The sequence below is a fragment of the Mytilus galloprovincialis genome, chromosome 14 (genome assembly GCF_965363235.1).
Source record: "Mytilus galloprovincialis chromosome 14, xbMytGall1.hap1.1, whole genome shotgun sequence".
NCBI classification, from domain to species: domain Eukaryota; kingdom Metazoa; phylum Mollusca; class Bivalvia; order Mytilida; family Mytilidae; genus Mytilus; species Mytilus galloprovincialis.
The window spans coordinates 9603676-9622149 of NC_134851.1; the positions used below are offsets into that span (position 1 = coordinate 9603676).

An 18474-nucleotide genomic window follows, 5' to 3' on the forward strand; every position below is an offset into this window, starting at 1 on the left:
TTGCCCTGAAATGAACTAAAAGTGAATTTAAAAAAAAACTGTTCAATAACTAATTTTGTTTTTCACATATGACATGCATCAAACATCACTCTTTCCATTCAAAGTCAGAAAACCAGGTGTTGCGGGGGAAATTTTTTATAGGGGGGGCTCTCAAAACCTACATTTTACCATTTTTTAAAAAGAAAATCAAGAGATCACTCAAAATATCCAAAATTGATTTTTAAAAATGTAATAAGTTGTCTCTTTGTTATCCCGGATCAACAAAACTGTAATTATTAATTAAAAAAACATGCTTAAAAGGTAAAATTTCACAAGGAGGGGGGTGGAGGGGGGGGGGGTGCAAAATTTCAAGTCATTTATTATCATATCTTCACAAGCAAAAATCGAATAATCAAAAATAATTGAAAAGAAATATGTAAATGTAAATAAAACAAACTTATAATACATACATAAAAGAATGCATTTGAGTTGAAAGAAATAAAAAAAACTTGGTTTATTGGGTTTGACATTTTTGAAGGGAGAATCTCAAAACTTTTTTTTATTTATTTTACAAATAGAAAATATCAATAGGAATTGAATTGCACTTTATTTGAAAAAAGTAGATTCCTAGTTAAGACTTGCAAATGGAAATATTGGTTAAAAATCTTAATGGGGAACATCTCAAAACACAAATTGAATATCTAAAAAAATAAAATGTAATGCAATACCTTTTTTACATAATCAATGAACCGTGAAGTTGATTAGAAGGGTTAAATACCAAAATGATATTATTTATACTCTGATGCCTATAGGTTTATATAAAGTTTTCATAATGATATCATAGCACAATCCTTTATGGTAAAATAAAATAACTTCTACCTGCAGTTCAACCAGACTTTGTACCAATGGACTGTCGGACACAGAGATCTTTACACTATAATCCCCTACTTTTAGTAGACGTATATATATAAACTTGTGAGGGTTCAACTATAAAAACAGATATCTCATACAGAATCCTGTTGAAATCATTAAAAGCTGGTCTTTATAGCCTGGAGGCTTGTGTACTTTTAAGGCCGTGTGAACTCCTCTCTGGGAATGACGAGTCTTTTTTTTTTCTGTCATATCATTTATCTTGAAATTTTGCTGAGCCATTGTATTCAACTGTTTTTTTTAAATGTTTTTGAGGCAATATGGAGCAGACTGTCAGTAGTCAATTCCAATGTCATTCAGTGCAGATCATATTGTGAGCCTTTATAGCTGAATCGGTTTCATTCGTAATCATACCACATCTTCTTATTTGTTTATATCTACTGCACCCGGGAACCTTGGTGATGACTTCATGCATTTGTTCCAACAATGTTCAATACTACAGACAGAACTAACACTCCCTGATCTATTCTTTGGTTTCTAGGCCAGATAAACATAATAAAAAAAACAATCTCTTACTGATTGAGTATTTAATAATTTCAATATTAACAATATAACAAATAACATAAATTCAACAATGAAAACAAGGTAACTATATATGTTTATGAACAGATTTTTAAAGTCCCTAAAACATAAGGTTGATAACTGAAATCAAATGAAATTGTAATTTTTGTGCAACATTATAGGATTAAACTTATTTACCGGACGGAGTCCTAAACTTACAAACAAAAAAGAGGGCTTTTATGTTGAATTTGTGAGTCTGAGACCAGATTACAAAGCAACCACGTTCTAAAAAAATGTGCTAAATTCTGATAATTATTAATTCATATATTTTTAATATTTGTTTTCCAAATTTTATCTTTCTTCAGACCTCAAATTCTTTTCATGTGTACTGCGCATGACTATATTAGGGAAGCAGTTTTGGCAAAGGCGTTTATTGACGTACCCATCCTTCCAAGCATACCTTATCAATATAAACTGAACCGATGGTCACTCAGGAAAATGTGATTCAAGTTTTCCTACTGGTTTATCCAAGATATCCATTAGTATTACACAAATTTACAAAAGGTTAACAAATATAAAATGATTGTCTTGTAGAGAAGCCAAGAAAATTTTGTTCACAAATTTTCCTTATACACAAATACAATTGGTAGTAAAATTTCAAACTACCCTCTTACAGGAAGTTCCTGTACTGAAGATCTAATTATTGCACTCAACATGTTAAGATCTGGAGTCTATTCTGGACCAAATATGAAATTATTCCCTTTCATAGAAGCTTAGACAATTTTGAAGACAAACTTTTACCTTGTACAATGAGTAGTTACATTTCAAACTATCAGCAAACACAAAGTGGCTGAACTGCAGATCTAAAAACTGCTTAATCGTTACAACTCAATATTTTCAAGCTTTGGGCCAAATATAAAATCATCCCCTTTCATAAAAGCCAAGAAAACTTTACAAAAATAATTTCCTTGTACATTCAGCAGTCATACTTTAAACTGAGTAATTAATTTGGCTGCATACCAGATGAAAAAATGCTTACAACTCTCCATGATCAAGCTCTGGGCTTCATATAAAATCATTCCCTCTCATAGAAGCGAAGAAATCATTGTCGAAAGATTAATAGACAGACAGAATTACATACCGTGATGCAGGTAAAATGATACCCCCACCTGAATATTTCCTTATAAAACAGAAAGATGTTGAAATTTCAGAAATCTTGGTAAATTGAAATTGTTCCTGGGAAAAATGTAACTAAAATTTTCCACATTGCTATCATGTGTGAAATGATACAAGTGTAAGATAAACGGGATGTTGTTGATTGATGAATCTGAAAAAGAATCACATGGTATTGCTGACTTATATAGTAGTTTCTGAGAAAAATGTGACAAAAATATATCAACTTGGCTATCATGTGTAAAGTCATACTAATTTTGTTAAACAGGAAGTTGTTGAGTGGGGAATCTTAAAATGCATCACAGGTTAAAGCTTACTTATAAACCCTGAAATAAAATATCAGAAATCCTCGTCTTCAAGTTCCTCAAAAAATTAAACAAAATATATTTATGGCACAGACAGAGGTAGAACAGTAAACCCCTATTTTGTTTAAAGCGCATGTATAAATATTAAATGCTGCCCTATTTATCAATACATATTCATGTGTATAGTCACTGTATACAGTAATAACATCATTCTTCATTAGACAAAAAGTCAGCTATCTTTTGGATCACTCGACGATTGTTACTAATTCTGGCCTTTCCACTGCCTGTCTTTTCACTCAACAAATAAAATAGACCATCAAATCCATCTCTATGATAAGAAATTTTCAGATGATTGTAAGTCAATGTTGAATCTTCAAGTTTCTTGAAAATTGTTCTAGAGAGGACCTTATTTCTCAACAAGTGTTCTAATGACTCTTTATTCGGTTGCACACCCTGAAATGTAACTTGAGGAATGCTGTAAAAATAGTCAGATAGGAGAACATCAATTTTCTCCGTCTTTTTTACAAGAGACATAAGCATTCTACAATCATCTAAAGCGTTGTGAGCGGAATAAGCTTCATTCAACAGTTTCTGAGCAATATACTCTTGCTTGTAATTTTCAAATTCTGGATACAACATTTTGAAAAAAGGTAAAGTATCACAGAATCCAACAATATATCTTGAAAAATGATTCCATAATTTATAAAATTTTAATTGATTAAATAGTATTATACTGTCAAATCGCCTATTGTTATGAGCAGCAAGCACAATGTGTTTGTCACTGGCACAAAGTGACATTAAAAACTGTATGAAATCTAAAAGAACTTGCTGTGGGTGTTTATGTGAAACTGGTTCATCATTGTAAAGGAGCTCATTTGTCGCTGTATTAAACTTTAATCCTGTCACTCTACATGCATCTTCTGAAATTTCTTGAGTAGGAGTTGCGTATCTGTTAAATTCCTGTTCTTCACAAACTGCAGAGATTTGTGTAATTGAACTTTGTCTACCTATATAAAAAAGAAAATAACTTATTAAATTGATGAAAATAAGTAGATTGAATGATTGTTATGGTAAAAGTTCAATTGCAAATTTATTTTGTATAATTAAACCAAGAGTAACAATAGTGCACACAGATCAGTATGGATAGTACTTAGCAGTCTGAGAGTATTGCATAGGAATATGACTCAACTTACTAAAGGATACCTCCACATCCCACATTTAATTAACTAAATTATATCAATTATCTCCCTTGGAATTTCTTAGACCAGGATTATTTTTCTTTATATTTTACAATAAATGTGCATCTATGACTTAAATTTTGTGTAAGTTTCATAACATTTCCTTGATGAGGCATTCTAAAAACTTGCAGATTAAAAAGGTGGAAGGACATTATTTGGCTCAACTAATGAATTCCTGATTGTCTAGAACTTTTTTCCAAATAAAATACCATTGTTATACGACAGTGTGTTTTTTTTTTACAATAGAACTATAAACGAACACAAGCTTTTTTTTTAGAAAATGTTCTCTTGACTATTTACCTAATAGTAAAAAAGACTTAACCAGCAAATTGTTTTTAACCATTTCCTGAACTTTTGTCTTTGGATAAAAGTGACATCATAGTCTGATAATACATCATTCTGATGCCATGGTTTTCTTTTTAAAAAAATAGTTATTGACTGGCTTTTTCAAACAATAGCAAGTTTAACTATGCTTCCACTCTTTATCCATTCAATGATTTGTCCTTATAGCCTGTCAGTCAATAAGTATATAATATTGTCAGAAAATATCAAGTTTTTGTGAATACTTGGCTGATAGGTGAAATTGTTTGGCAAGTCTGGCATATTCCCTTACTCCTAAAGCTTGTACAAATAAACTTGATGCTTTCCTATTTCCAATTCATATTTATATCATACTTAGTCCTGTGGTCTCTAAATCATAAAAAACTACAACTTTCTCAATATGTTCACAGTTGTCCTCTGATGGTCCTGGAATAACTGTCAAATCAGGTTCTTGTGCATCAGCTAAAATATACAATTGAGGTCAAATTATATCTTGTAAGAAGACCTATCTGGAAAAATTCAATATAATGTATAAAATTAGAAAGAAGGGATGTAATAACACTGTTTCGGTTTTTGTGTTGTAATCCACTGTCATATGAAAAAGTAATGGAAACACTTTTTTTTTGTTAAATCTTCAAAATACATTTTGATTTCAAATTTCTTTCTTATTTTGATATTGTTATATATTGGATAATTGTATATTCGAAAATTGTATATTTGGATATTTGAAAAAAAAACATAATATAAGTTATATGAAATACAAACCACAAAAGAGAGTAACAGTATTATAAATAATTTACCAATAATGTTAGCAGGGCAATTTCATTAATGGAAATTAGTCATGTTCTTTCATTGTCAAAATTATATTAAAAGGTTGTTCATCATGAAAGTTCAATCATATTCCCCAAACATCTATGTTGTCAAAAAACTCTAACAAAAATTATCTTTCTTTGTTAGAAAATAGTAAATCCCAAATTAATATAACTATAATTTTATATCAAATATTTTGAAATATATTTTATATATGGGTAGTGCTTTGATAACATGTTGTAGGAACAATTATTGTTTTTTTAAATTCTTATTGAAAACGTACAGATAAAATTTATACATACCAATGACATTTGAGCAGTAAGTGTCCCCTTCCCTGATTTCATGACTTCTTGTTTCTGAAGATCTCTGACTTTTAAGTTTTAAACGTTGTAACTGTAAAATATAAGAAATAAACATTCCTTTGCATTGTTTCATGTAAAAGTAAAGTCTACACACTCTAAAGCATGACAAATTTAATGTTTATTCACATAGTTATAATGATACAATAGGATAATACTTTATATAAAATTTTAAAAAACCCAACAATTTAGAGGATTTTTTTTCATTTAAAAACTTTCTATCATATGATCAAAGGGATGTAACTCCCACAAAACAGGGATTTTTAATTTTTTTTATCATGAAAATAAGAAATTCCAAAAGGCTGCATAAAACTATGTTTATAATTTATCAATCTCCTTAAAAGTCATTTAATGTATAAAGATTGTGTTCGAATGAAAATTCTGAAATGCTTTTAAATCAAACCTTAAATTCCTTAGTCTTTGCTACAGTCCTTTTCCTGTTAACATCCTTGTCTCTTATTGCAGCTGTTACTGTTGTGGCAATTCCAGGACTAAGACCAAGCTCTTCATGGACCTAAAAAAACACACAAGAACTTGGGAGCTGTGTCTTACATTGTGTATGATAACATTTCACAAAGCTACCATCCTAAACAACATTTATATTATTCTTTTTGATATATTTTTTTCTATGTATGTGCCTGTCTCAAGTAAGGAACCTGTAATTCTGTGGTTGTCGTTTGTTTATGTGTTAGTGTTACATATTTGTTTTTTGTTCTATTTTTTTTATAAAAATAAGGCGGTTAGTTTGCTCTGAATTGTTTTACATTGTCATTTCGTGCCTTTTATAGCTGACTATGCAGTATGGGCTTGGCTCATTGTTGAAGGCCATATAGTCACCTATATATATAATTGTTAATTTCTGTGTCAAGTTTGTCTCATGGAGAGTTGTCTCATTGGCAATCATACCATATCTTCTTTTTTATATCTATGAGTTTCATGTGATTATGGTTTATCTTTCAACTTAACCTAATTAGTGAACCAGTTTTACAGTTTTTCAAGTTTATAAACCATATTCTGTTTAAAAAAATAATTTGATGAATGTTTTTATATTACTTTATTTAAATAAATTATTAGTACCTGTGCAACATATTTGTAGCCTTCATTTTTTTTTGACAAACAGCAGCAGACAATCTGTGAGCTAAACTTCCACTCTCACTGTAATGCTTGTCTTTAGGGGCCTTTGATCGAACAGTGTTGTTAAAGCTTTCACTAGGATTACTGGAATCTAGTTTGCTCATCTTTCCCGGGTCAAGGTCTGTAAACACTTTAAAAAGATCTTTTTTCAAGTTTTCATCTTTGAGATCTGCACCCCATGGTAGATTTCTGTGCTTTGCTGTGGGTTTGTTTTTCATTTGGCACCAGTCTCCACATCCATCATGATTACCAAACTGGTGTAGCACTACAGATGGTAAACTGTTCTTTATTCTGTCTGAGTCACCTTTGTTTTGGGCTAACATGAAAGAAAAACTTTTAATGAGAGCAGTAATTGTTTTTACAGACAGCTCTTTATATTTGCCTTTTATTTTGTGGAGCCTATTTGATATGTTCTTCTTTACATGATTGATGTCACTGACCTTTTCCAAACATGAGTCGACTTCACATCTTGCCCGATTGAATGCTGTGCAATCGTCATCTCCTATTAGTGTAATTACCGGGGTATCTTTCTTTTTGGCGTCTTTTAGTATTTCCACAATCATGTCTGGTTCCATAGATTTGGCTGAGCCACACCAATTCTTACGACATTTATGTTTTGTTGGTAGCCGTTTTTTAAATTTTGCCACATCACATTTCCTGCATCTCTTATATCGAGCACTATAGCCAACAACCTTTCCTGTTTTTTTCCCAATCATGGAAGCTGTTCCTACAAAAAAAGTTTTCCATTGAATATTTTTTTTAAATTACTGGATTTCATTAATTACGTGTTACACCCACTTTCATGTCAAAAGGAATCTAGCTCCTCATATATATTATTCACATTATTGTACCCTTCATAAAAATAGTTGATACCAGGAGTATTTTTAATGTATTTTTATTCAAATTTATTTCAATTTTATAACCCTGTTCATTTTTATACACATATGTTTTTCTGCTGGTGGAAAATATTCTTTTTTACCTCTATGCCTTTTTCAATTTAGTTTTGCCAACAAACATAAACATATTTTACATATAATTTTCCTTACTTACAAAAAAACCAAAAGAGAAAAAAAAAGAAGATGTGGTATGATTGCACATGAGACAACTCTCCACAAGAGCCCAAGATGACATAGAAATTAACAATTATAGGTCACTGTACGGCCTTTAACAATGAGCAAAGCCAATACAGTATAGTCAACTGTTAAAGGCCCCTAAGTGACAAATAAATCAATATTGTCTGATGAAGTATTCATTTTGTCCAAGAAACCCGTAAAAGGTAAACGAGATGGATAAAATCCAATTGTTATAATTTCTTTAGCCAAATTCTTTTGCAAACGATGAATCTTTCATTGCAAACATTTTTTTTTTCTTTTCCAAAATGTGTAAAAATGGAGGCTGCCAACGGAAACCTTGCTTCCAAGAATGATATATCTGTTCAATATTTCTTAGTTTTAAGAATAAAATAAGTTTTTTTTTAGTTTTAGTATGACATGTAAACAGATCATAATACTTCCATCTTAAGATAGGTAAATAATAAAGATATAGTTACCAGACAAACTATTGTAACACCTTCCTGAGCCCCTTCTCTGATAAGCTCCGTCTGCTGATGCTGTTATTCCAGTTACACTAATAGGGCCACACACAGGATAAGTGTTATCTGTTGAAGCTATTCCACTACTGCTTGTTGCAGTTTCTGACCCACTAGCAATGGCATGAATTGCATCACTGTCATTATCGGCTTGTAAATTACCTGAAATGAAAAAAATGATTGACAAGTTAAAAGATAAAAGCACTACATATTGACAGCAACCCTACAACAGGTCAGGCAATGTCTGATTCCCCTGAAAATTTAAGGGAATATAGATCTTGACCCCATGTCAAATATATACTTATTGCTTTAGTTTCAGAGTTATAAGCCAAAATCTGCATTTCACCCCTATGATTTATTTATAGCAATGGCAGCCATGTTTTTTTTTACAAAAGAGAAAATAAAACACAAACCTTGTACTAAATAAGGATAATTAAGACTTAGTTTGGTGTTCATTGTTTCATAGCAGGTTTTTTGAAAGTTAACAAACTCAAATAATAGACACATTACATGTGAACAAAGCCAGATCTAGCTAGCCTCTTGTTTATCATATGAATAAAGTTCTATTTTACTTTAAAGACTGACATATAAAAACTTATGTTGCGTTAATTATGATTTAAACTTCATTTCATGCTCATTCAAAATAGTGCTAATTTTCACACAACAAATCACATTCACATTAATATTCATGACATGTGTAGAGTGGTTCAATCCTTTGTAGATTGATATTCAATACTAGAAAATATCAGGCTTACACAAATCTGTCATTAAAGAGTCATCATTGATTTACTCACAAGTTTTTGTTAGCGATCCCTCCTCAAACAAAGCATTGTCTACGGACTGTTGTGCTATATTTTCAAGAATAGGCCCAACCTCTTCACAACGTCTTCTTATCAGGCTTTCACTGACATTTGGCAAATTTAGTGATGTAAATAAATTATTAAGCTGTATTGGTCCTATTCCACTGTGGTACATACCTGAAATATTAATTTTCATTTAAAAAATTGCAGTATTTGTATGTGTCAATACATTTATGTACATATAGGAATCTGATGTACAGTAGCTATCATGTGTTTATGTAATTTATACATGTTTCTCGTTACTCATTTTTATATAGATTAGACCGTTGGCTCCAAGTTGAAGGCCGTACATTGACCTATAATGATTTACTTTTATAAATTGTTATTTGGATGGAGAGTTGTCTCATTGGCACTCACACCACATCTTCCTATATCTAACATATATTTATTTTAAAACTAAAAATTTGAACAACAGTACTAATATAAGGTGACATACTGCAGCTGTGCTATATGAGCAGTCAAATTGCATCGACTATAATTCATCTGTGATAAACAGTCAGTGATCGTACATGTATATATCCCCTTGTATATGACGTAGACAATGGGTTTCTGTACAGTTTAATTGATGACGTCAATAAAATATACAGGTTGGCGGAAATTTTACGCCTTTGGCTTAAAAGTAAGAAATGATAGTTTCTACTCTAAATACATCAATTAGATCAGTTATAAGAGTTGCAGTTTATAGTGAAACAGCATACCTTGTTTCGAAATATAAATTTTATTTGTACTTGGCTGGAAAAAAACTTTTTCTCGCCACAGCCTCGCTTTCTATAAGTCTTGTACAAATAACATTGATATTTCGAGACATCAAAAGATAATAACCAAAGGCTGCAAAATTTTCCTAAAATTACTAATTCCGGGGCAGCAGCCCAACAACAAGTTGTCCGAATGGTCTGAAAATTAAAGGGCAGATAGAACTTGACCTACATGTAATGAACAATTTCATTAGAAAAATAAGCCAAAAAACTGCATTTTACCCTATGTATTTTTAGCCATGGCTGCCATCTTGATTCATGGGGGGGGGGGTGGGGTCATGGGACACATCTTTTTAACAAGATACCATAATGATAAACGCAATGATCATGATGACTGTGGACAAGTTTGGTTAAATTTTTCTTAGTATAGTTTCAGAGGAGAAGATTTTTGTAAAAACCATGATGGACGCAAAGTGATGAGAAAAGCTAACTTAGCCCTTTTTACTAATTTATATGTTTACTTAAAATCTTGCCTTGACCTGATAGACAATTTAATTTTTATGTGGTGTTTTTTTCCTTAACAATTAGGAATTTAATGATCAGTATATATCTGGACAACTGATCTGTCAAATTAATTGCTATTTTTTTTTAAAAGAAACAAAAGAATTTAATGATTTCAATACACGAATAATATAAATATAAAAAGTCTGGTTAAACAGTTTTCTATATATAGAACAAGGAGACTATATCAGACCCTAAAAAAAGAATAGGTTTGTTTGCCCTAATGCTACATGTACCTTCCTTGAAAATACTACCTACTTAAAAATCTTTTATTGTCCTAATGTGAAAATATTTATTTTTATTCAGATAGACATGAAGACTTATAAACATTGATACTTAAATTTCTCATAGCCAAAAGAAAAAGAAAAGAAATAGCCTACCTACATTGTAGCAACAAATATACCCACTTTCTCGATGCATAGATTGCGTACTAAGGGTTTTGGCAAACCAAAATATTTCTAAGTGTGGCCTCATTCTGACACCACATTTTCACTGATTTTGGATATATCCACATTGCGGCACATGATGTTAAAGGTTTTGTTATAAGAGTCAGGGTTCTCACTAGGAATTTTTCATGGTGAGTCCTGGGACTCATCACTTTTAGAAATGGTGAGTCCCAAAAGATTTTGATGAGTCCAGGATGCAATGTATTTTTTTTGTGTCATAAGATAATGAAATGTGACGAAATACAACTTATAAAACGATGCGTGTTGGGTTGGTAGTTTTTATTAAATCAATAAAAAAGATGACTTCTTAATAGTTATTGCTCAAAATTTATACATGTTACAGACTTCTTTCTGGGTCTATATCATATCCTTGATGTGGGGCCACATTGAAAAAAATGTTGGTTTGCCTACCAGAGTTCCATAAAAAAGATCAGGGCAATAGTCTGAGTATTTGGTGCATAGTACAGAATAAATTTAAAATGTACATGTACAGAATATAAAAAAGAAGATGTGGTATGATTGCCAATGAGACAACTGTTCACAAGACAGTTTTTACAACTAAAGGTCACTGTACAGCCTTCAACAGTGAGCCAAAGCCCATTCAGCATAGTTACATGTAGCTTCAAAAGGCCCTGAAAGCTATATCATAATTATGTCAACAAATTTAATCACAATCCCAATTCAGACAGTATCAAGCTGGAATATTGTGTCCAATATTGCCCCAATTGTCAGGGTTTGATAAGCGCTCAATGAAGCATTTTATTCTACTGTGTAAAGTACCTTTTCACTGGATGATGTAAGATTTTGGTTCTGTAAATTTGATTTTGTATTTTTTACATTCTTGCCCGACAGAAAAAAAACAAGCAAAAGCAATAAACTAAAGTAACGATGATAGTCCGTTGGAAGGGGACGAAAATTGGCTGACCCGTGTTAAGAGAGAGTCATATCTCTTGCACGGAAGCAGGACAAGTCGCCCCACTGGCAAGTCGCCCCACACCTAATCGCCCCACTTTTTCACCAACTCGCCCCACTTTAAAAAAAAAACGCCCCAACCTGGATTACCAAATCGCCCCACTTTTTAAAAAATCGTCCCACATGTGAAATTGGTTTAATCATGTTAAATATTTATTTTAACTCTATTCATACTTGTACTATTCATAAGTGGAAATATTAATACTCACTTCTTACTGCTATATTAAAAAAAGGGAATAATATAAGAAGTTTCTATAAGGTTTTCAAGGGGATAGCATCTTTTTCCATAAGTGGGGCGAGTTGGCAGAAGTAATATTCATGGAATTTAACTTATATACAATGGGATAACATCTTTTTCTACAAGTGGGGCGAGTTGGCAGGAGTAATAGTCCAGGAATTGGTACTAGGTAAACATGCTACATGTGAATATAAAGTATAAATATACAGGGTGTGCAGATTTTATTTTTGCACTTACCAGTTGCAAGTTTGGTGTTGACATCAAATATCCTTGGCCCATGGGACGCATTGTGGTTTTTGCCCATGGCAACACGTACAAAGTCATTACAGTTATAACAACGAACAATCAGGTGACCACATAAACCAGCAGGCAAAATTACAATTCCATCTTTTAACTTCAATGTAATGTCACATCTGGAACATCTCTTATTATCAAAAAAGGTTTGAATGTCAATCACATGTCTGGTATAACCTATTGGCTTTAATTTTCCAGAAAAATAGAACTCATTGATCTCATCAAACGATGCAGAGGATTGATACGTGTGATCATGTTGGAAAGAACCTGGTGTAAAAGATGTATCAAAATCGGGCGTAAAAGTAGTATCAAAATCGGGTGTAAAAGTAGTATCAAAATCGAGTGTAGATGGTGTATCAAAATCAGTTGTGGATAAATCGGGTCTAGATATGTTGTCTAATATGTTGTTGTAAGTCTCTGCCTGACAGTTTTTCAAAAACCGACCGTTCTTCTTTCTGCTAGGCATGTCGTCTGATATTGTTTACATTGCCGTAAATGGCGCGAAACTATGTCGTAAACAATAATAACAGTATAAATTTAAATAAAATATAAACTACGATCAAAAATTGATTTATTTTATCATTTTAGTTCCTAAAATAATCAGAAAAGGTATTGTTTATATTTATTTTATGTGTTATGTTATAACCGTTAAACCAACTACCGAAAAATGCCCGAGTTGCGCAATATTCAAAAACGCGTTCTAGATCGGGTCTCGTTAATTTGCTTTTTGAACATTGTTTGTAAAATATTAGAATTAATTTACTCATTAAAGATGTTTCTGTCCAATGCTCACATGTTTAAACCGTAAGCAGTAGTTTTAGGCAATTGCTCAGGAAAAATTTTTTTTTACTGGATACTGTTTTTGGGGTAATACGGACCTTTTTATTTTGCTTGTAAAGACACACTGTTGAGATTCTACATAACGTAACAGTAAATAGTTATCAAAGGTACCAGGCTTATATTTGTATACGCTAGACGAGCGTTTTGTCTACATAAGACTCATTAGTCCTTTGTGTCAGTGACGCTCAGATCGTAATAATTATAAAGCCAAACAAGTACAAAGTTGATGAGCATTGAGAACCAAAATTCAATAAAAGTTTGTCAAGTACGGCTAAGGTTATCTATGCTGGAATAAGAAAGTCCTAAGTATTTTGAAAAATTCAAACTTGTATAATAGTGGTTTTGCTTCAACCTAGAATACATCAGCAAAAAGGGAGCGACTAATAATAACATGATAAGAATTGCAATGAAGCGTTATTGTAATAACGCATTTCAGTTTTATCAGATGATTTAGAAATTATGATAGACATTTATCAAGCAGTTCTCAATTTTCTGTTATATTCCATAAAGTTAAAATCAAATATATATAATATTTCAGGGTGAAAAGCCAATAGATTTAGTCAGCGGATACCCGGACCTAATAAAACTATTAAAGGTAAATATAAATATTTCTTCTTTTTAGTAGTTTTTATTGACTGATCCTCTGGTATCTTTCGTCTTTCTTTTATTGCAAACAGATATTTTTAAGAGTCTGGGTTGTGTATTGATGCCATACAGTTTAACAATTGGGTACAAATGTATAATTCATTGCAGGTAGTCGGTTATGGTTTTTTGCATGCCTCTTTTCATATCTTACACTTATATATATATATATATATATATAGAAATCCTCGTTTCAAAGATTAGACATTTCTACATAATTAGTTAAAGGAGTTTATTTGATAACCAATACTGAAGGCCTTAAAGTTTTTGATACAATGTTGATAGAAATTCTTCTCAACCAAATTTGCAGTTGGCAAAGGGATGAGTCATATACAAAATAAAAAAAGAAAGGTACAAATATTTTTCAAGATAGGATTTGATATTCTTTTTTTTTATAAGGTAGCACACCCCTAATACCTTTTTATCATGCGGCTTCTCAAGGTAAAGAGTCCCTCTGTCTTTTCACAAGTTCTAAGAAAAATGATCCAATGGATGGGATCTATCAATAACCATAAACAATACTTGATAATTATTTAAAGCTATATCTAGAGAGAAACGCATCTTCTTTGTTGCTTCACAAGATTCATTTAAACCTTAAAATAAGCAGTATATGTATCTATATAACAGGCCAGTTGAGAAATTTGTTTGTAAATGGTTAAGTAATCCTTGTTTATTGTAGCTGTGCATCAACATATAGCAATTCACTTACCTTTTACAAGAAGGTTGTCTGTTTAGTTGCTTATTGTTTTACCAGCTGTAATTAATGTGCTTCACTTTTCGAGATTGATATACACCTTTTTACACAATACATATTTTGAAAGCTCCGTATGTTTTCATCTATGGTGTATGATTCCTTGCTCTCCAAGTCAGCATAAAACGGCAAATATCAGTTACTTGTTAAAAAACTGAAACATGTCCAATTTCACTACACATCAATTATTAGTTTATGCCCTTCTTTGAGTTCCTCAGTTTGAGGCGCTTTATGAATATTGATTATATGTATGTACAAAAGGTACATGTGGCATATGCAACAGTCAAAATGAGACGTAGTATGATTGCTAACGATTACACTATCCACAAATAAACCTTAACTATAAGACAAATACAAAGAAAACGTGTGTTATTCTTAACAAACTGAAATTGGATATTTCTGTCTGAATGTTCTTTTGTAGGAATATGGAAATACACTTTTACCTGGTGAGTAGCATATACCTCTCGCTCCATGAATCGTATGAGTTGTTAAGTCAAATCGGTTATTCAGAATAAAGAAAGTATGATACAATGACCCATTGAAATCAACACTTTATAAATGACCTGCATATCAAGAGCGTTTTCGATCGACCGTCATGAGGAACGTTATTTTATTGAAAATCGAAGATGTATAAGAACCGATACAGTTGAAAAACACAGAAAAAAAATAGCCGAAAATAACTCATGTGGTATGTGCACGGGGGAGGTAAAAACATGTTTTTTTCTTATTCAAAATTTATCAACGGACAATTTAGGAAATTGTGGTTAAAATCAGGTCAATACCGAGGTACTGATAAAATTATCGTAAAATGATTGTCAACCATAAGGGTATTAAGAGAAATCACATCACAACTCACATACATTATATCTCTTGATATTTAGTAAACATAACTTGCAAGAATAAATTGAAACATTTTGACAACTCTTATTTGTTTGATTATGTTGAAAAAAAATGTTATCTTTTTTCTTATTTCTGTTGAGCATTATTTTACTTGTTTGATTTGAATTTTTTTTTAATTTATTTATAAATAGCACACCAACCCTACATGATACCTTATTTAAATTAATAAATGAAAATGTGCTTGAATTACAATTAACATGATTAAGTGAAAAAAATGTTTAGATGCTCATATCATTTTAATATTTCACATGCTGATCGTCGGGTTGCATATTGAACTAACAGTTTTATGGCTGGCAAATGAATGAGCAACATAAGAACAATACTTCAACCTTACTGTAGTGAATTTAAATAATAGAAATGACGATTTCCTAGTTCAATAAACATAGATAATAAAATCATATCACAAATCATGCATTACTTTGGTAACATATCATTACGAAATACGTATTTTATTTCGTATGTTTTTTATGAAAGTTTTACAGATTTCGCTGATTTTTGTTGTTGACTTTTTGTTAGATATTCAGAATCCTTTAATACGTGAATTGACTCCAAAACCTATTGTCATTATTTCATAAAATACATTTAAAGGGCCAGATTTTTAAATCTGATAAAATCTCTGTTAATAATTTAATAATTTCATTTAATAATAAAATTTGATATGAAAAATCGTAAGGACAAAATTGCGCGAAGAGAATTTGTTTATTTGTTTACAGTAAATTTCAAAAAGTAGACAACAGGGTGATTCAAACGTGCAAGTGCATCTGTGTATAAATACATGAACTTCTAAAGGACACTACACTCAGTAAAATGCAAAAGAAATTAGCAGAACTAAACAAAATTTATATAATAGCAACCGGTAAATGCTTGTGATTTTAGATTCCCAAGTACTTCAACATCAAATAAATTGTCAGATTTAAATCAACTACAAAATTCTCAGATTTAAATCAACTACAAAATTCAAGCCCATTGAAGCGTTTATAGAAACGGATAGGCCGAGCCCCGCTTCATTGTTACCAAGATATATGATTCAAGCAGTAGTGCATAAAAAGATACAGATATGATTTACTTTGTGTCAAACTTATTTGCTGTACCACCGTTATATATCAGGTTTAAACATCTTTTGAAAGTTTTTGAATGAACATGTACAGCTTAATATAACTATTTTATATATAGAACTGACATTTTGATAATTGAAATTTAGGTCTTCCAACTGAAGTTAAAAAATTTGATAAGAAATCAGCCCAGGTATTCTCAAGTCTATTGAAAGAAGAAAGTTATCCCCACTTTGAGGCAAGACTTATGCTAGCTGGCGAACAGGGCACAGGAAAGACAACTTTAGCGAGATATCTTGTCGGAAAACGGCCTACAAGATTCAGGATTTCAACCGATGGAATAGAATTATACAATGGTCTTTCGTACATGGACCGTGCATCAAAAAATTGGCTTGGTGGACTGCAAGGTAAAACTAAATCTTTTTATACAAACGCAGGACATACAATATACGGACTTATTCCAACTTTCTATATAGTTGAATCGTGTTAAACAATATTAACGTTATACATCAGGGTTGTGTTTTGTCTATTTATGTGAGCCAAATAATGTCAAGTGTATAATTTATACATAATTGTTTACTGTCGCAGTGTTGCAATTGAAGTACTTTAGAACTAGCAAGTCAATATCAAGACTGTAATGTCGTACTATAGATCACACTTATTGCAACATTTGACAAAAAAGGCTATGACTTGAAATGTTGAACAAATATTGCCTTGTAGTGAAACCATGTGCATGATTATTACATTACTACATTTTTCGATAGTCCTCTTCTTTTTAAAGATGGACACATACACTTTAACTGCTTTCTCTATCAAAGGCAGCACTATATAGTGTATGTATAATTTTGAATATTTTGTTTTGAAAGAATAACATGAATAACTAACTAAATACTATTAAAGCATTCATTTTTTTACTCGACGCTGGAAACTACATGACTCTCAAAACATCTGGAATTCAATGTACATTACAAAAACTATGTAGCTACATGTAGAAGTTCTACTATACCAATTTATATTACAAATGAGTAGAATGTTTTATTATTCGATGTGCACAGGATTATTTTGCAGTATATTCGACAATTATCTTTCCTCATGAAAATTTATTCTTTTATTTCGATTTTTGAACAATTATGTTCTGTATGTGTATATTGTATAACTTGTTAGGTATGCCTGTCTTTGTAGTTGCAAATTAAAGATAAGGGATGACCTGAACAATTTAACACCCTTCAGCAATTAAGGATTTTTTAATATGGGCATTTGTAAGTTAGATAAGACTTCGAACAGCTGATGATGATAATGTCAAAAAATAACTCATCTTAAAATATTCAGGAATTATATGTCAATGTAAAAACATAACACTATTTACATGAAAAATACCCCGACCAAATAAACAGAATGAAAGACAACAGGTAAATCAATCTTAATTTTTTTATGATAATTCCAATTTTTAATGTAGATTTTTGCAGTTTTGAAATTGTCTTGTATATCAAAAATGTGATTAAGATAAATGTAGTTTATTTGTGTTTGCCATATATTGTACATAAGAGTAAGATATACTTTGGCTACAACACTTGCATTCTTAGCGTGTGTCCTCCAGATATTGGTGGCTTCAGTCATTATGTCAATACTTGCTAACGTTTATACTACAACGGGGTGATCGGGACGATCAACGTTGCCTTTCACTGTCAAAAAGACTCGTTTGGCAGACTAAGTTGATATGTAAAATGGGCCGATATGGCCGAGAGATAAAATGAATAAAATATAAAAAAACATTGATGTAAGCTGTATAAGAGATATCAATATGAAATTGTCCGATTCTCGATAGAGAACAATTAAAAAAACGGGAACAGTGTTGATGATCCGTAGCTATCTTGAATGACTAAAG

The 18474-nt window shown here is 31.4% G+C and overlaps 1 protein-coding gene and 1 pseudogene across 1 annotated transcript; both read right to left on the reverse strand.

Moving 5' to 3' along the window:
* Nucleotides 1-3095: 3095 nt before the first annotated feature.
* On the reverse strand, nucleotides 3096-8494 carry LOC143058575 (uncharacterized; annotated as a pseudogene).
* On the reverse strand, nucleotides 8268-13067 carry LOC143058580 (uncharacterized). The gene is made up of 3 exons (XM_076232062.1): nucleotides 12348-13067; nucleotides 9133-9315; nucleotides 8268-8500 (listed from the first exon to the last, which is right to left on the reverse strand). Exons 1-3 carry the CDS (start codon nucleotides 12868-12870, stop codon nucleotides 8268-8270), a joined length of 939 nt encoding a protein of 312 aa, XP_076088177.1. The 5' UTR covers nucleotides 12871-13067.
* Nucleotides 13068-18474: the final 5407 nt, after the last annotated feature.